We start from the raw sequence: 20,912 nt of genomic DNA, 5'->3' as shown, positions 1-20,912 counted from the left end.
GTGAATTTATTTGGCTTTGCCAGTACTAGTCCAGGCAGTTCCCCACAAAAGGTGAGGGGTCACGCTTTTAGTGCATTGAATAATTGTCTCCTTCCAAATGTAAAGAGTGCATGATTCACAAATAGGAAAGTGGGTACAATGACAGAGAATTGATCCATGGCTCTTAGTATCATGGTGTCCAACAATCACTCCCCAAACTCTAGTTCGTGTCACCCTATGTTTGCACCACATTTTATGTACCATTCGGTATTCACACACCTGTAAAAACACGTATTCATCAGCATTTATTGCTGGTGATAGGGTCCTTTATTTAAACCATGATGCTGCTTCTGTTGGTGCTTTAGGCAGGGAGGGCTGTGAGGCAACAACACATATCCGTGTTAATCACATTTCTGCTCCAAGCCTGCAATGCAGTGTGGGGGCAGGAATGACTGAATGAGAATAAGGTGTGCCAAAAATCCTGTAGGCCGATGCAGTACTGCAGAAATCATTCATGCACTAGATGTTCCAACACACACACTGAGATAGTGTCTCGAACAATATCAGCTGTCTTCGCATGGTCTCCTGGAGAGCTAATATCACACATGGACACAAAGTAAGATGGAAACCCCTGGAAAGAGTTGGGTTCGCTCTTGTGTTTTGAGGCTCAAGGCAATAAACGACCACCAACGGTTTTACAACCTCCCTAGAGTTATTTGTGTATGTGGTAGAGCTGGTCTGGATACTGCCAGGCTGTAAGCCTTGTTCCTTCCATGGTTGGCAAATCAGTGATGGGTTGAAACCTTTACAACCCACTCCAGACACTTCAACTTCAAGGCATTTCTCACTCGTAACATTATTCCAAAGATGGCTGGTTTCTGTGCACATCAGTGCAGTGTAACGTGTGAAAACAATATTGCAGCATAGGTGTTAGTAAAATATTTTAAATCTTATACCTCATCTGAGTATAACATTTTTATCTAGACACCAGAAAATGCGTATAGTTCAATCTTGTTTCTACATAGGATGGGCTTAGTTTCAATTCACAGAAGAAGGCCGGTATTTCTAAGCTGTCCTACAGGTTTGACAAGATGAAAAATGCTTTGATCTCACTGGGCCACAAAAAAAGGAAAACATTTAAATCATTTCTCTGTGTTACTGTCCTCACGTTAGATAAACAGACATTTACCAATTTAAAAGTGTGCTTGAAAACTTTATTATTTGCAGTGATGCAGGACAGAAATATATTGCAATATAAATGAAAGAGAATAACAGAATCAAGTCCAGCCAACACAGGACACATACGCAAAGCCAACATTTAGAGCATTGTAAAAGCAACCACAGCGCCTGCTAATGATCTGCACATAGTATCAAATCTGCATTATTGTCATCGCTTAAGAGGATGAAAATAAGCATCCAGAAAAATAGTTCAAGTGGGTATTCTTAAAAATGGTTTAAGGAATGATGCATAGCAGAATGATTATCATTTTGTTGTTTCTTGTAACAAACGCTTGTGATTAATATCCAGCAATTTATAGTTCACAGCCTTTGATCCATTCAGAGAGATCTTTTTCTTTGCAATACGTATTCCATGCAACCCTGTAGGACAAAAAATATGTCTGGTTAGACTCAATCACATGGAAAAAAACAGAGAAGAAATAGCACATAAAGAAATATCGTTGTACTGAATTAATAAATTCTATGAATACCTCAAGAGCCAATGAGAGGGCAAATTAAACACTTATTTTTAAAATGGGGCACATTGTAATGATGTACAGGACAATTCACAGACAAACTAAAAATAAAACAATGCTGCCTGCCTCCTTTCTCCTACCAAGTACTTATTCTCAACTCTTTCATATGCCTGGGATGAGCTAGCTACTCATACAATTGTTGGTGATGGAGCTGGTTATACGCATCATCATTAGATCCCTATCTAATTTGAAAGTGAACGTGCAGGCTGGTTCATTGTTGTTGCCAGTAGCCTGGGAAAGAGTCATGGATGGCCAAATGTAGGTTGGGCAAATAAATTCCTAGAAAAAGTGGAATTATTATGTAGTGGATGCGATGTGAAAAAGTGGGGCTTTATTACTGTAGGAATTCCCCATTTAAAAGATTTTTTGAATAAAACAAACTGGTAAAACACCTCATTACACACCGTGTGCTGATGCAGAGTTCTTGGATGAACTCAGTGAGTCATGATTTCCCGCACTGTTCTACTTACTGTATTCCTCTTCTTCAACAAATACATTTATGCAAATAAGAGAAATATCGTGTCATACCCTGGTTTGCCTGTGCTGTCTGTTCCCTATTGTTGTCACTGTTTTCTATTTGGGCACGTGCTATGTACTCTGCTGTGCTTTGTTCAATGTTTTCTGATTGGGCAGGTGCCTTGTACTCTAATACTCGTGCTTCACCTTTTTCTAGTTGGGCAGGTGCCATGTACTCTTCTGTGCACTTTTCACTGTTTTCTAGTTGGGCAGGTGCCATACACTCTGCTATGCACTATATTTAGGTAAGCTATGCACTTTAGTTGGAGTGCAATGTTACAAGATCCGTTGAAGTGCAAATACTCAGAATTTTTGTTTGAACAAACAAGTGGTGCTTTTTAGTTAAAAGCGCTGTTTCCTGCTGACCTCAAGCTTTCCTAGTATGCTTGCTTGTTGTTTATTTGTTCCAATAACCTGGATATCTTCACCTGAAAGTTGGAGTCATCAACCATTCTCGGGAACTCCGTCTCTTCGAGACAACTTTGAACTATTTTGAACCCTGGAACCTGATTGATCAGCTGGTGCCACTGTGCCCCCATTGCCTTGACTACAACCATTTTTTGCTGTTGTTTAAGGTCCATCTATTCCAGCCCGCTACACAGACCTGAGGTTAGTGCACTAACTGGGCACTTCTAGTTTTGGTATCCCCGTTTTCTTCAAGGACACCCTAGCAATTTGAGTTTGAATAAGAACGCCTTGGCTAAAGAAAAAGGACTAGTTGCGTGAAGTAACACAGCAGCAAGGAAGATAAAGATTTCAGTATATTCTGAGCAGAGGGGAAAAATATATAAGCTCAGGATTCAGCAAAGGGGTCAGTGCTCAAGGGCCCTTCACTCGAATTTCTTCTAGTAATTCCTGTTTGGTATGTTTCATTAAGATCTCACACTTTCAGGCTGACTGTAAAGCATTCATGTATGGTTGTCTAAAATGATTGTGTTCTTGCTGCAGATACCTCTCCTGGCTGAAGGAGTGTGCCTTGCCACTAGAACTGCACACCGATGAGGGACTCGCGGCCTGCTAAACCGTCACCCGCGACTGCAACTGGTGAGCGCGCCACTCAAGGCTGCGGGCCGGCTCCACCCCCCCGGCCCTGGGCTGCGGGGAGCTAAGAGGCGCTGGGGATCAATCGGACCCGCGCCCCGGAGGCTGCGCTGCGTTGAAGCACTCAAGTGCGCCCCCCCCGAGACTGTGGCTCCAGCGTAGCGCTGAACCCGGCTTGGGGCCCATGTTACTTTCTCTTCGGCTGGACACCGCCTCCCCTTTTTTTTTTTTTTGCCCGGTAAGCTCCGGTAAGGGTGGATGAGGCCCCCGCGGCGCTGGAATATCACACCTGTGCTGAGCTGGGCCTGTACAGGCTGAGGCCCCCCAAGACTCGACGAGTGGCCTGCGCGCTGCTGTGATGAGGCCACCAACGCGCCTGCACCGACCGGAGTAACCAAGTTGGAGGCCCCTGGCAGGGCCCCAAGCGCCTACACAAGGCTGCAGGGGGCTGCACACCCTTCGGCGACACGGACGAGTCGCTGTGTGGCAGCAGACAGCTATCCCTCCCCCTTTTGGAGCCTGCCCATGTGTAGTGAACAGCAGCGGAACTGGGTCGCGAGAGTCACTATCGCTGGCCTCCAAAGGGGCGTCTATCTCATCGCTGACCCGCTTCTGCACCGACAAACCACTGTATACAAGGCATGCTGAGGCACTGGGTTGGTGCGCCCACTGCCTACACAGAGTACTCCTCACATCCTGGACACATCGCCGCCCTGGCACTGGGTTTGTCATCACAGTGTGTCATAGCACTGGCACACGATATCCGTAGATAAGGTGAGCACACTGCGCAGCGCTAAAATACAGCACCAAACACTGGGTATCAAATAACATGCCTCACTAGCACTAATTTCTACGCCTGGCACCGGAAAGGTAAGGTGGTAACCCCACCCTCTGCAAGACATTAATGGCCTAATCGTGCTTATACTACTAGTTGCCCCCCCAGTGCTGTGGACACTAAATGGGTAAACCGAAAACCCCACCTGCACCCCCGGGCAATATGGATATCAGCGCCCCCCCTTCTTCAGAGGCCCAATGTGCCATGCAACTAGCTCTGCAGAAGATGGAGCTAACCTTGCAAACACACACAACACAGTTCGAAAAGATTTTACAAGCTATCCTTGACACTAAGTCCACCCTGGAAGCCAAAATTGGCTCAGTGGCAGAAGAATTCAACGTACTGCGTGCAGACCAACATGCGTTGGCTGACAGGGTGAAGAAACTGGAAAAAGACAATGTATCCCTCCCTTAGAATGTGAAAAACCTTCAAGCACAGGTGTCTCATCTAACAACTGAAATCGAAGACTTAAAACGCAGGGCAGAGGACGCAGAGGGAAGATCACGACGTAATAACATCCGACTAGTTGGGTTCCCTGAGCGTGCAGAGGGCCCTTGCACGGAACTGTTTGTGGAACAATGGCTCGCAGACACAATTCTCAAAGATAATATCCCGAAGTTCTTCTCAATCGAGCGTGCCCACAGGGTCCCGGGCAGCCCCCCCCGCCGGGGGTGCAACCCCGACCGCTGATAGCAAGACTCCTGAACTATCGTGACAGGGACCTTATCCTACAACTATCCCGTAAATTAGGGCCCATAAGATTTGAAAATGCCGAGATTACATCTTATCCAGATTACACAGGGCAGGTGCAAAAGAAACGTAGCTCCTTCTACCAGGTTAAGGAACGTCTTCATGAACATAACATCAAGTACGCACTGCTGTTCCCGTCCAGACTACATGTGCAAGACGACACACGTACACTCTTCTTCACTACACCAGAAGACGCTTGGACCTGGCTACATGCTAAAGGCCTGGCCGACCCTGTGGTCACCAATAACCCCATGGAACAATGGTCCTCTCCCAAAACTCGACATAGGCAAAGTAAAAAACACAGCGCCAAACTGACACTCGAACAATCTTGTACTGAACGTTCTCTCCTCCTGCAGGCTACGACCCGCTTTGTCAACACTTCACCGACAACCCTGTCCACTCAAACCGAAGGGGAACTAGACCGCGAAGTAAACTCAGATTCGGCGGATTCTGATCAAGGCCCTACTTTTACTCCACGCACGGCAGACGACATTTGTTAAACAACTAAGAACTAACCCCCCGAGTGCCTGGCGCTGTGCTCAACCCACTATGCCACGACCTGCTTGGTTGAGTTGTCTGGGGCCTGTGAGGTGAAGCCACGAGTCCCTTAACATAACATTTTAGTCAATCATGGTCCTGGATGGCAAGTCCCACAGCAAGTGCAACTCGTGCCAGGCAACCCAATGTCTTGGAACCAATATTCGCCAGCACCCCCCACTCCATATGGACTGTTCCTTCACATTGGCAACTACCAGAACTTTTTCTAGCCTTGCCACAACCTCAGTTGAAGTTATATATAGTTATTGTTTACTTCTTCATTCATTGGTCTAATCCCACACTGTTCAGCAGGGACCACGTTCATATTAAACCATGTAACACTTGCCATACCAACAAAACCATGCTTACCAATAAAAGAGACGTGATCTGGCTAACCCCGGAGGGCAATGGGCACATCATCAACACAAGAGGGGGGGATGGCACACATCACCGTCACCCAGCCAAACCTAAAAAACCTCCATGACCTTACAAACTCAACAATATACCCCAAAATATAAGATACTTACATGGAATATTAGAGGCATGGCAGCAACGCGTAAGAGGCATCCGATTTACACTATTCTTAGGAGACATCAGGTACACATAGCCCTAATGCAAGAGACACATCTATCTCAATCCAAACTGGAAAGTACAAGATCAAAATGGAAAGGGCAACTATATGGCACCACCTCTTCAACATTTGCTCGTGGGGTGGTGATTTGGATCGCTCCAGGGGTCCCATACGCCATGTCTCGAACGCAAATCGACCCAAACGGTAGATACGTGATATTAGAAGGCGACCTAGATGGCTCTCCTCTAGCACTGATAGCGCTATATGCCCAGAATACAAATCAACGTGACTTTCTGAGTACACTTACCACTGGCAATCTTAGTGACCCTATGGTGGATTGCATATGGAGAGGGGACTTTAATTGCGTCTTAAACACTCAAATAGACCGCTCATTTCCCCGCTCAACACTGCTCCGTCTACCCATGCATCTACGGATCTGTCTAAGTGGGTCTCCAACAATGGCTTGAGAGACGTTTGGAGATTGGGACACCTCACTAACCGTTTATATTCCTTCTATTCCCCTGTACACAGATTGTATACCAGGATGGACATGCTCTTTACATCCGTATTCGTAACTCCAAAAGTAAATGCATCCGAGTACCTAGCCCGCTCTATCTCCGATCATAACCCGCTTTATATAACTTTAGATTGGGGCAGCACCCACACTCGCATACCAACTTGGCGGCTGCAAACAGAAGCCCTCACTGAACCTCCCTTTCACGCGGAACTAGCCAAGTGTCTAGCTGACTATTTTTCCCTGAACAAAAACACAACATCAACTCATGCTACTGAATGGGATGCCCACAAAGTTGTAATAGGCGGACACTGCCTTGCAGCCACAGTGGGGGTTAGGAAGACACTAACCAGAGAACTGCAGGCACTAGAGACCAAGCTCCGCAAAGCTGAGGTAGAAGCCTCCCGGAATGAGTCTACATTAGCTGCACTCAACTCGCTCAGAGCTAACTACAGAGAGGCAGACTCTAGGTTAAGCAAACATGACTATAGACACTACATGACGAAACAACATGCTGAGGGAGAGAGGTCAGGCAGACTGTTAGCATGGTTGATTCGCCAACCAACACAATCCTCCCCCATAGGCGAGATACATTTGAATTTGGGTAACATCATCAACACCCAGGTAGAAATAAATGAGGCCTTCTTTGCATACTATTGTGCTCTATATACACCTCCTCCCCAGCCAACTGGACAGCAATTAGCTGAAATTCTGTTGGTGGTTCCCCTAAATCAACACATCATCGACAATATAGATACTAAAGATGGTCCCATTACTATAGAAGAACTCCGCCTAGCCCTATCACAAATGGCTCGCAGTAAAACCCCAGGATCAGATGGCTTGCCGGTAGAGTATTTTGGCTCCCATGCTGCTCTCCTCCTACAACCACTATTAGAGGTATTCAATGAAGCACGAAATAAGCTACAACTCCCTGATTCCATGCGCGAAGCCCTGATAGTCGTTCTCCCAAAACCAGGGCTGACCCCCTAGACGTGAAATCGTATAGAACACTTTCCCTATTAAACACAGACTGTAAATTGTTAGGGAAAATACTGGCTAATAGGTTACTTCCCTTCCTACCAAATCTGATACATTCCAACCAGTCAGGATTCATCCCGGGAAGGAGCACCTTTTTAAATATTAGAAGACTAATTCACATTATGAATCACGTTACGGAGGCAGAAGCAGTGGCCCTGTCCCTAGATATAGAAAAAGCGTTTGATACGCTGAGCTGGGACTTCCTCATGCGCACGCTTGAAGCAATGGGCTTTGGACACGGCTTCTCCAGCTGGATCAAAACGTTGTACTCTAAACCTATAGCCCGTGTCAAAACGGGTCAAATTATATCTGAAGCATTTCCTATAGACAGAGGCACTAGGCAAGGTTGTCCACTATCCCCCTTATTATTCGCAATAGCCATGGAACCATTAGCAATCAAATTACGTAGCAACGGACGCATATGGGGCATCTCAGAATTTAACTCATATCACACTATATCCTTATATGCAGACGATGCCCTAATTTACCTGTGCAACCATTCCACTTCCATGGCAGGGGTAATGTCATTACTGGATTCATTCGCGCTAGCCTCCGGATTGCGCATAAACTGGTCAAAGTCATGCATCTTCCCACTTACTCCAGTGACAAGCAAATCTCACCTAGCATTGACGCAATATCAATTAGCATGGTCACACACAACTTTCAAATACCTAGGAATACAAATTAATCACTCCACAGCCGACCTAAAAGAGGGCAATCTCGACAGAGTGCTGAGATCCACCTGCGGTTTGTTGCCATTTTGGTGCTCGCTCCCCTTATCCCCTATGGGTCGGGTAGAGATAGCCAAGATGCTCATCCTACCCAGATTTCTATACTACTTTACAGCCCTCCCGCTGTCCCTGCCTCGCTCGTTCTTCCATGGGCTGCACTCTCTGTTGACGGACCTGCTCTGGGGTAGGGACAGACGCTGAGTGGCGCTATCTATAACACAATACCCACAGGAGGTGGGAGGATTGGGCATGCCAAACTTCGAACTGTACTATGCTGCCGTACAGTTGTTCTGGCTCACTACATGGCTTAGTGCACCTCTATCCCCAGAAAGTGAAGCGCTGCGCGCATACACTGCACCTCTAACGATTCTAACTTCGTTGTTGGCTGACCCTCCCCACCCGCCGTTAAAATCCATTCTGCTAGAAGCTGCGAGATTTTGTTGGGACAGATACGTTCAAGGCAAGTCCCCCTCATCTCCTTACTCCCCTCTATTGCCGCTAACTCAATTACCGGGGGCCCAAGCTCTCTCACAACACCATGATACGCGAGTCGTACACACATTGAACGCAGGGGATTTCTACTCAAATTATACAATGCGCACCTTTGAGGAACTTGTAGCGGCAGGGATCATGCAATCAGGAGCCTTCTTGACATACAATGCCACCAAAAGTCTACTTATTAACCTATGGGGCACCGGCAATAATGAACCACGTGAGTCCCATCTGCTCACAGCAATTCTTTCTATAAGAGAAACAAAAAGCATCAGAACCAAATTATATAAAGGACTACTAACAGAGGCCTGCCCGGAACTGATACGTGCAAAAGCCCGTTGGGACGCCGTCCTCTCTACGCCATTATCTCAAAAAGCCTGGGACGCAGCCCTCACACTGGTTAAGACAGTGTCCCGCAACACTAGATTGGAGTACACCCAATTTATTTATGTCCACCACTCATACTTATCTCCGGCTCGCATACAACGGAGATATCCGAACACAAACCCAGTGTACCCTAGATGTGCCACTCCAGTGGCTGACTTTTACCATATGGTCTGGAACTGCCACTCCATTAATACGGCTTGGCAACAAATCACTAACATCACAGCAGATATTGCGAACCATACTCTCACTCCCACACCTGAATCCTGCTTACTCAGCATACGCCACCGAGCCAAGGATAGCAAACACCCACATAGATTTATAGACTTAGCATTCGCAGTTTTTAAAAGCCTGATTGCCATGCACTGGAAGGCTCCGCACGCTCCCCGACAGTCCGCCTGGCTTCGCGACTTGCTTAGTCACTCGCAGGCTGAGACGCAAACACTACGCCAATTACAACAGAAGGGCCTGATACAGTGTGGTGACGAAATCTGGGACATCTATGTGGTGAGCATTGAAGCCAGAGATGATACATACCCTCCCTTCCCCTTTCCACCCACCCCTCCGATTGACGTAGCCCATACCTACTTCCGAAATTGGTACGCGCATGTTGGTATTCAGTTGTGACTCTAACCACCAGTTACACAGTTTTAAGTTATATTTCAACACAACACAATGCAATAGCACCGTACTAGAGTATAAAAGTATGTAGACGGATTGTAAAATCTTGAATGCTTTAATAGTGTATTGTGTTGATGTTTATGCACAATGTTTAATAACCAGATATTTTTTTTAAATCATCATTCATCAGCCAGGGTAGCTTGAATCCAGTGGCGCAGCAAGCAACTGACCCACGCCTGGGCATACCCTTCCCACTTAGGGCAACTATAGTAACACAAAAGGATGATGGACGGCGTGTTCAAACTTTTCAAACACCCACCCCCAGTCACAGATCTGGGTTTAATCCGTCGCTCTTTTGCTCACCATGCCACCCCGGTTTGGACCCAGTCATATGCAAATCAGTCTTGACCCTGTTCCCCCTGGGAACAGTACAGCTCGTACTGTCAGGCCAGGTGCTCTCTGGACTGGAAACAAGCATCCTGGAACCGGTTTCAGGGTATCACCCTTCATCAGCCAGGCTAGCTTGAATCCAGTGGCACAGTGAGCAAGGGAACCACATCTGGGCATCTCTTAACATGCTGAAATTGTGATTTGGCCCGTTAAGAAATTCAAAAGGCCTTTGTACAACAGGCCCTATCTACCACAGTGTGGAAAACATGATTGCTAAGCTTTGGGGGTGAGAAGCTTCATCCTTAATATGAAAAGGCCAAGCTTCCTCAAAGTGAAAACAACATAATTCCTAACAAAAGAAGCAGAATTGTGAGAGGAATCTCAAGCTTGCCATTGGTTGCTTCTCAGAAGTGAAAAGCCCTTCTCCAAGGAAGGTGGTGCGTTAACACCAACATCAAAAGAATATTGCAGTTAAAATTTAAATATTTTAAGAAGGCCATATCAATTTCTGTAGTTTAGGAGGAATACAATCTAGTTAATAAATTTACACCAAAAATATGAATAGCAAGCAAAAAGAAACTAAAATGTCAGTGTTATCCACTGGCCCACACTCCATATTGTGCAAGTGAAACACAGTCACTGAATCCCCCAAAATGTATAAGCGACGAAAAAGTGGCTCTAAAACAGTAGCAGTGAACACTGCCCTTCGTTTGCAGTACCATAGCTAAGGCTTTCCTCTAAAACACGAAACAAAGTGGGCAAAGCACATTGGCTTGAGGCCTTGCCTTCTTCAAATATTCAATTATCTATAGATCAGCAAGAAAAGTATCATCTGAGGTGGTTAGCAATACGGTTGTAAATTTTGAGGGGGATTCATAACGGTTTTGTTCAGGTTGAATCAGACACTTACCTGGAAAAAGTGTTATTGTGACTGTGTGCACATTATGCATGAGTTGCACAACTATAATGTGATATTTGTGTGTAATGTATGTGCTGCATGCATTTATAACACACACTTACAGTTGTACTTACTACAGAAAAGTGCATTACTGGAGTATTGTTGGTGAATTGGTATTGGAAAATTAAGAAATGTGTGCATTCTTAGAGCAGAATCAGAGGATGGTCAGAAGCAATGAACCTCACATTACTTCACCACAAAGTTGTAATTTTTGGTGCACTGTCACACCTATCTGAGCACTTAACCTGCACACAAGCTGACTATATATAAATCATGCTGAAGGTGTGAAGAAAGTGCATCGTTGTGTCCAGCTTTACAAGATATCTGTTGGAAGATGGGCCATTTATGTTACAGTTAGTTTATAATAAAAAACAACAACTCTAAAAATGAAGTTATCTAGTTGTCCTAACCATTGCATATGGTGTGAAAAATTGTCATTATAACCTTACCTAAATGTACTCAGGAGCATAATTAAGCTTATTACCAAGAATTAACAAAGATTTGTTGCTCAGGGCCATTGCCAAGGTTTGCTAACCAAAAATGAACACCAAACGTTTAACAAGCATTGGCAAAGTCAAAAGCTCTGGCCTTTGCAAGATGTGCAATAGTTATTTTTTTCTTTTTCATTGCAAGCATATGCCACAAAAAGAACAAAATACAACTTAGTTGGCTGCCACATGTTTGCATTAAAATGTAAAATGAAAAAAGATCACTAATATGGCTATTTTACTAGTGATATTTTTAAATCAGCCGTGCAGTTGTGCCGTGGATTTTATCATTATTGTTATTAGTAAAAGAGGCATGAATAAAACACCTCATAATCAAGTACTCAAATTGAAGACAACTAAAACGTTACTTAAACATGGTATAACTTTAAAAATGAGACATATAATAAATCACCATCTGAATGGGCATCCAAAGTGCAGGCTTAATAAATAGCTGGTATTTAAAGTTAATATACAAAGTAAAATATAAAGCACTCTTAACAGCAGTTTAATCATGAAGAGAAAGAAATTATTTTTAGGCAGAAGTGAACAAGGTGCAGACACTTTTTATAGCCCCTCAGAGTGAAGGGAGCCACGGGGTAAAGTGGGCTGACCCACTGCCCCATATGCCCAATCCTGTTGTGGGGAGTCTCAAAATGTGATTGACAATTTAACGGGCTTCAACGATGGTTGAAGCCCTTTAAGCAAATGTCACTCTGTTAGACCTGGCATCCTTGGTGTGGTTTCCCCTAGACTTTTTGCCTTCTGAGCTCCTGTTTTGCTTGCTTCATTTTTGCTGCCTTTAGGATTCTGGGCACTTTACCACTGCTGACCAATGCTAAAGTGCATATGCTCTTGTCCTAAAATATGGTAACAACCAGTATATTTAATTTACTTGTAAGTCCCTAGTAAAGTGCACTACATGTGCCCAGGGCCTGTAAATGAAATGCTACTAGTGAGCCTGCAGCACTGATTGCGCCACCCACTACAGCAGCCCTTTAAACAGGACGCAGGCCTGTCATTGCTGACCCTGTGTGTGCAGTTTTAAACAGCTGTGTCCACCTTGCAAGTTAACCCACTTGCCAGGCCCAAACCTTGCTTTTTAATACATATATGTCACCTGTAAGATAGGTCCTGAACAGCCCCAAGGGCAGGGTGCAGTGTATTTAAAAGGTCGGACATCTACCTTTAGGTCTTACATGTCCAAGTAGTGAAAAACTCTTAAACTTATTTTTCACTACTGCAAGGCATATCTTTCTCATAGGTTAACATTAGGATTATATTATTACATTTTATAAGTGTAATTTCTAATTGGGACAAGATAGATATTTTGAGTTTGGAGTCTCTGGACTCACAATTTAAGATCACAACTTATGGTCACGTCAGATTTTAAGTTGTACGTCTGAAAATGCTACTTTTATAAAGTTGGCATTTTCTTACTTTACCCATTCTGTGCCTTCTGCCTGCCTCTGAGTACATGTCTGGGGTAAATGACAGCTGGGATTTGCGCATTCTCTCTAGACAGCCACACACAAATGAAACTGAGGACATCCTGATGGCCCATCACCAGGCTGATGGGTCTTCCTGAGCTAGATGGGAGGGAGGAACTGACACTTGCACCTGAGTAGGGTTGTGCCTCTTCCCACAAAAAGAGCTGCTTAACCCCCTGTAGCGTGTCTGGAGCCAGGGAAGGAAGAGCAGGGACTTTGCACACTTCAAAGGCCTCTCTTTGAAGTCTCCCCCACTTAAAAGGCACAACTGGGTATAGGTAGTGAACCCCAAACCCATCCCCATCAGTACACTTCTGCACCTGAGGACATTCTACCAGGAAGAAGGACTGCTGTGCTGCTGAAAGTACTGTGATTCTGCTGGACTCGGCTAGACTTGCTGGACTCCTGCTTTGCTGAGCCTGCCCTGCTGCCCTCCTTGCCTGGTACTGAGAAGAACTGGATCTGAATTCTTGTATCCCCAGAACCAGTTGATTTCAAGGGCTTAATGGCTTGCCTCCTGTTCTTCTGCAGTCTCGGGGACATCAAAGACTCCCTGAAAATCTACAACAGCACCTTGACTCTTCCATCTGTAAGTCCTACCCTGCCAAGAGGTGCCAAACCAGTACAGGCCTGTGCCCTTGGAAGTGGGTTCTGCAGCTGTAATATGAGAAAATCCATGCATTGCCATCACTGCATTAATAGAAACTGCTGCATCTCTCCTTGACGGCGAAGCATCACCGCTGAGGATGAGGACTTTGCATCACTGATTGCGTATCTCAGGATCGATGCATTACCATAGGCCCGGTGCATCAGCTTCGCATAGCCAGCTGTGCGGCTCAGCGACGACGTATCCCCTTTATCGCAAAGGGTTTGATGCCCCACCTCGAGGACATCGCATCAACGACTGTGCGACTCAACAATTATGCATTCCTGAGTGCACGGATTGGAACCTACACATCGTCTTTGCATTGCCTCTCCTGCTCCTCGCATCAGATCATTGACACAGCCCTCCATACAAGGTACTCTTTCAGTTGGACAAGTTTGGTCCCTGTAGCCAGCCCATGCTCCATTGCAGTCAGCCTGAACTTTTGAATTTACTCCAGGCTAGCTTGACCACATAGCCCCTATCGACACTTTAGGCTTTCAAGCATCCCTTAAGATTGCATGATGGGTCTGCTGAGGCCTTGGATGTGCTTGAGACAGGAGATGACCTGATGGGACAGGATAACACTAAGACCCCCTTCCTGCCCCCTCTACCACTTCCCCTCTCCTTCACCCCCTCCCCAGTGCCCTAACTGGATAGGTTGACACAAGCAGAGCCTTAGCAGATGATGGGCGGTCGGGATCATGTGAATGTGGTGTGGTGTGGCAGGTCCAGCCTCCCAGAGTGGTGTGCATGTGGATGTCCATGGCCTTACCCTGCCCCCCATATACTAGTTTGGTCCCAATCTACCCCCCTCTGCCAATAGACTGAATATGCCCCACCCCCCAAAAAGCCCCAAGTAGGGCAGGATGCTTTTAGCAGTAATATTCCAGTGCTGCAGTTTTTTCCATAACTTACATGTTAAATTTAGGGTTATACACTATGCAACACTGTTTGAGTGCACTATTATGAGTAAAGCCTCAGTTGTGTATTGTTTCAAAATGCCAATACAGATTTTTGTTTAATCGCCCTACAGATATTCTTTAAAAAGTCATATCTCAACTTCTACTTATTGGATGTTTGTCATTTTGGTCTTACTTTGTTCATTAAATTAAGATCTATTTTTCTAATCTTGTGTGGATAGTCTTGTGTGGTGTTTTCACTGTTTTACTGTATTAAGTGTTGCATAAATACTTTACACATTGCCTCTTAAATTAAGCCTGACTGATCTGTGCCAAGCTACCAGAGGGTGAGCACAGATTAATTTAGGGTGCGTATCTCACCTACCCTGACTAGAGTGGTGATCCCTACTTGGACAAGGTGCGCACGTCTGCCAAATAGAGTCCCCATTTCTAACACACTCTGAGTGTGTATAATATATATTAATATTTTGGAAAAATATTTTGCTGGTGAGACAGCTAAAGCCCCTCAAATTCCAGACATAAAAGGGAAGGAAATAAAGATATGGCAAGGAAATATAAAACATATGCAAATCAGGGGTTGAAGAAAAAAGAAGGGGAAAATGACCCATGCTGTTTTCTCAGAGTAATGATAGTTGGCAATGACTCTTGGAAATAATGTATGATAAAGATGCTTGGTGAGGTTTTTAAATATATTGCCCCAGCCCCATCCGTTCCCCCAGTTTGGTTTCTAGTTTAAATCATATTCTCCTTGCATCCTTTGCCTGATAGTATCCATGTTTCTGTAATGGATTTCAGTCACTTTTATTTGGAAGCAAGACATTATCAATGAACATTCCTTTTGTTAATGCCCATACTCAGCATTAGCTATGTGTTCCTATTCACACACACAATTAACATAGAGTGCAGGCAAACAACAGTAATTACCCACAACATTCTAGGAATTCTGTTTTTTATAGAGGGTGCTAACAGTATGTTACTATCAAGGATCATTACCATGGGTCATTAACAATCAACCGATGCTCATCACTGAAGCTGGTGGGAGATGCAGATTGAATGCTCATTACCATGAGGATGAACTATCAAGCCAAATACTTATTGTTTACATATTTCCAGGCGCCTGACCTATTTATCTAACCTTTTCAGGATACTCTAGCTTCTCAGTTATTTGGTGCTAGACTACTTACAATTGTGGCTGGTTATAATGTATGGCAACCTACCTCTGACTATACATACATCCAAAGCACTATCATATATTGTTGAGGCACATAGCATTATCCTAGCTACAAACTCTCTCATATCATGAAGGTCATCATTTAGATCTTCTTCTGTGGGTAGTGTGAGGTCATTGAGATGGTAATTTATCCTGTGGGGTTGTCTGATCCTTTTATTGGGAACTTCCTCATCAAGCTCCCCTAAATGACTAATAATACACATAATGAGGTGGGAAAGAGAGCATGGAGTATCAACAAAACATATATTAGATACGCGAATAGTGCACGGATCAGTTAGGAGAGATTATGTACATAGTCTATGGAGTCTCTTCTGCAATTCGTAATTGAGTTGCCCTGCTTAAGTTAGAGAAACCAGAATATAAAACAAATGCGTTGTTGCTTTCCCATTCTTGGCACTAGTAAGCACCAATGGAGTCTAGTTTTTCAGTTGAGAAAATCGTAGCTGGAAGAGGACTTCAGTAACCTTAATACAGTTTTGCAAAAGCACAGGAAAGCTATTTTGTATTTTAGAAAGGGTACTTATTTAAATAAAAAGATATAGTAGATAAAGAACCAGCCCAAATAACTCTTTCACCTAGTACAAACCTTTAATAATCTATGCTACCTAGTGCCTCAACCTACTCTTTCATTAATATTCAAGGTACCCACAGTTCTATAGCAATGACTCAAGATGTAATGGTGCTCTCATACTCTTGTAAAGGAGAGGGAGCTAGAAGGGACCATTGAAACACTTCACTTTAAGAAACGTTTAAATTGTGGAAATCAAAGTCATGCTGATAAAAAAGTCTTCATGTTACAAATATGATGCTTTAACAGCCATTCCTATTTCAAACATAGCCCAGCGTAGCAAGGTATGGTTCCTCAATGGCTGAAAAAACACTGTATTCTCCACTGTTATTAAAAAAAACTTAAGAGGTTTTTGCTATTATTAAATCTACAATGGTTCATTTTACCAAAAGTCCCTCCATGGGCATTTTGGCAATGGAATTGTTGGAGTGGGAAGAAACAGGGAAGCACAAATGGTTTATATTGTTCCAACTGCTGTTTACTGCCTGAATGATGAAAGCTAGGAACTGAAAGAAAATATCAGGCCCACCTTGTTTATGTGGTTATTGAAATGGTAGGAAACTGTTGCATTGGATAGGTTGGTTGATAGGAAGGACAAAAACAGTTTTCTAACAATGAGGATTCCAGTATTTAAATACATGACATGAGAAACCACAGAGTTTCCCAGCTCCTCTGAGACTTAGGGTGCTCAGATTCTTTGACTGAACTGCATCTGAGTCTGTTTCATCTGAGGGCTTCACAGATGCATGATGGATCATTGTTTTACTCAGAGTTATCTGTAATGGGGGTGGGATGGGCGAAGGAGGGATGGGTTTTGTTAGCGAAGGGGTCGAAGAAGGTTAAAGTTTTATGGGAGATGTACATACTTATATTTGCAATGTAATTTAACTACTTTTTGTTAACCAACATTCTTTGAATCAATGAAAACAAGTTACAGAAAAGTTTCACTTGACTCAGAAAACATTCAGAATCATTGACGAATAGCAGGTTGCCTAGATTTTAAAAAATGTGCAGAATATTGTAGCATTCTAGCTTCAGAAACATTTGAAACAGCACCAACAGTTGGACAATTACCGGTCAGGTTTTCAGCCTCAACATGGGACCAGATAAAGAAGAGCTTTCCTTCCTAATACTTCTTGATCAGCCAGCTGCATTTCATGTGGTGTATTTTGTACTCATACCTATCTTCAAACAATTTTAGGGGCCTTAATCAGGACTAAACTGGATTATGCAAATGCACTGATTTGGGTTGCCCCAAAATCTCAGATTGCTTGGTTACAACTGGTGCAGAATGTGGGCACTCATTTAGGGACAGATGTATAATTATTACCAATAGCGATTACCAAATTGCGAATCGCAATTAAGTAATCGCTATTGGAATGTATGAAACTCCAGGAGTTTCATATAGTGATTCACAAGGGCTCGCAAATGGACCTACCTCATTAATATTAATTAGGTAGGTCGCAATTTGTGACTCATTGCGAATGGCTACAGTCACAGGGATGGTGGACTGCTGGGCTCAGCAGACCACCATGCCTTTGGTTGCTTTTCAATAAAGCAATTTTTTTTTTTTTAATGCAGCCTGTTTTCCTTAAAGGGAAATGGAATGTGTTTAAAAAAGAAAAATTAAAACCACTGCCTGCTCTTAAAAAATGTTTTTCGCATGCATCCACAAAGGGGAATGGGTCCCTTGAGGACCCCTTTCCGTTTGCGAATGGGTTACTACCGACTTCCAATAGGCAGTAAAATGCGAATGTTTTGCGACCGCATTTGGGTCACAAAACATTCCTACATACGTCTGCGATTTGGTATTAGCAAAGGACACCCTTGACACACCCATTCCGAATACTGAATCAGTATATAGGGCCTGATTACAACTTTGGAGGAGGTGTCAATCCGTCCCAAATGTGAAGGATATACCACCAGCCGTAATACGAGTTCCATAGGATATAATGGACTCGTAATATGGCTGGTGGTATATCCGTCACATTTGGGACGGATTAACACCTTCCTCCAAAGTTGTAATCAGGCCCATAGTCATAAACCCAATTTGCAATTCGGTAACAACTTACCAAATCTCAAATTGGACTTGATACATACCCAAAATGCATTTTTGCGATTGCAAACGGCCCAACTATCGCAAAAATGTTTGATACATCTGGCCCTTAGTTCTGAACATCAGTAGGTTTACCAGTCTAGAGTGCTTATAGAGTTCTTGTAGAGCGCGTGGCTACCCAAAGGTCTACCAGTGCTAGAACAGACAACGCAGTATCTCATTAGGGCTTGAGACACTTCACTACATATCAGTTTCTAAAAGGATTACTTTTCATATCTTGTGCATTGTGTAGAAATGTGTGTATGGAATACCCCCTGTATTTATTTAGAAGAAAACACTGCAAGCTACCTGTTATCTGTTTTGAGATCAAATAGTATGGGATTACTACCGGCCCTGCATCAGGCCAAGGCTGCACTTGGATGAATGGAAGGTGTTCAGGACAAATTCATGGTGAATGAGAGATGTGCGGTATCTCCTCCTGCCACTTTCCTGGCATCCCCCCAAATGTAAAATCCACATGTGGGCAAAATGTATTTGTACAATGCGTAAACATTGAGGATGTTTCTTTTTCTTCTTATGTTTTTCTTCTGTACTGATGTTTATATTTATGAAACTTCTAAAGGAATGATATAATATGGAAAGAGTTGTTTATGGAACAATAACAATAAAGCAAGTATTACGAATGAACATGAGTTGAGACGCATTCTGTATTTTTCATTATAAGCAGTGGCGGCCGGCAGCTTTAGAAGGGAGGGGGGCGGGCGGGACACACACACACACACACACACACACTCATTCTTTCACACACAGACACGCACGCACATCCATTAACAATACTCATACCATTCAAACATGCATTCACGCACCAAACATTCATTTTAAAAGATCGCACACACTCATTCTTCCACACACGCACGCACATCCATTAACACTCAAAACACACAAACTTGCACGTGCGCACCAAACATTCAATTTAAAACATCACACACACACACATACACACACACACTTACCTTCAGCCTCCAGGTCTCAGGAGGTTTGGGATTGCTGCCTTCCCTCATTGGCTGACCTTAGGTCAGCCAATGAGGGAAGGCAGCAGTCCCAGCCTCGTCACAGAGTGGGATGGGGTCAGTGAGACTGCTGACCCAACCCCACTCTGTGACGAAGTATCACTGATTGACACTCGCCAAGGGCACTTCAGGGCTTAAACCTGAAGCGCCCTGGGAGAGTGTCAATTGGTGACGCTTTCCTCATCACCCAGGGGAGGGCCTCGAGGCACCTTTGCTGAGCCGAGGAGGTCACGCCCATAGGAGCTGAGACATCCTCAGCCCAGCAAAGTTCAGCTCAGGCAGCCAGGAGTCTGCGCAAATCGCGCATGTCTGCTCCTGGCTGCCTGAGCTGAACATGGAGAGTGTCTGTCAGGCTGACCATTGTTCAGCCTGACAGACACTCTTCATGAGGGGCAAAAGGTGGGGGGGGGCGTGGCCCCTCCGACCTGAAGGACGGGCCGCCACTGATTATAAGCACAAGGTTCGAAAAGGAGGAATCCATACTGAGGCTAATTAAGAGCGCGAGGAGAAACCCTATACCGAATCAGGTGTAGTGCATTCTACAAAACTTATGTGTGGCATACAAATTAAACACGCACAAGTTTCCCTGTGTGAATTTGTGCATGCAAAAATGCACTGCTTTTACTGACCTGAGCAGGTCGGGCAAGAAGAATTGTGGATAAGACATTTGGTGTTTATGATGCTCGGTTCTCTTTAACTGTAAAACTTTAATTAATTTGTTCAATTGTTTTGTGAAGTGCTTCCTGGTGACAGGACGCCATTTGTAAAGAAAGGGGTATTCTTTGGAAACCTTCCCATACTATGAAGCTATTTGTCGATCAGATTTGTCCTAAGAAGAGAGATTTCCCTTGACATATTATCTTTGACCTTTTAGTGAATCCTTGTTTGTGTAATGCCGGCCACCACCAGCATTATTTAGTGTTTAGTCGGCAGCCCGGTGTCTTGACTGTGACGTCTGCCATCCTGGCAGATGAGCGAACACCATATTTAGAAATCGCCCCTGTCCCACAGAGAACTCTGTGTCTGAGGATGAGCTGCTGCATGGCAGCTCTTGTTAAGGCACTGTTACTTTGCTGAGCTGCCGCCATGTTTAATGCATCCCCTCAACCATTTTATTTATAACAGACTTCCAAAGAAAGAGCTTGTTTTTGAAAAACAAAAAAAACAATAGCTGTGACACCCAGAAAGTCAGAGTGTGGGGATCATTTTAATCTTTTCCTGTTCGGGGTCACCAGACTTGATGGCCCGGAATAGGAAAAAATAATGTTGGATCATCCGCTCTAATGACCTCTATTCCCTGCTGGTCCCATAATCAAGGTTGCGTCAGCCAATGTT

At 44.2% G+C, this 20,912-nt stretch overlaps 1 protein-coding gene across 1 annotated transcript in view; it reads right to left on the bottom strand.

The window, feature by feature from the left end:
* Positions 1-1,179: 1,179 nt before the first annotated feature.
* The window catches only part of LOC138288212 (lysozyme C-like), a 139,728-nt gene continuing 119,995 nt past the window's right edge, over positions 1,180-20,912 (bottom strand). The window contains exon 4 of the mRNA XM_069229591.1: positions 1,180-1,578. Within this exon, the coding sequence (XP_069085692.1) occupies positions 1,512-1,578 (67 nt within the window). The 3' untranslated portion in view covers positions 1,180-1,511. The remainder of the gene's footprint in view (positions 1,579-20,912) is intronic.

This window comes from Pleurodeles waltl, chromosome 4_1, assembly GCF_031143425.1.
Source record: "Pleurodeles waltl isolate 20211129_DDA chromosome 4_1, aPleWal1.hap1.20221129, whole genome shotgun sequence".
In the NCBI taxonomy this organism is placed as follows: Eukaryota; Metazoa; Chordata; class Amphibia; order Caudata; family Salamandridae; genus Pleurodeles; species Pleurodeles waltl.
This window is presented reverse-complemented; position numbering and strand designations above follow the sequence as displayed.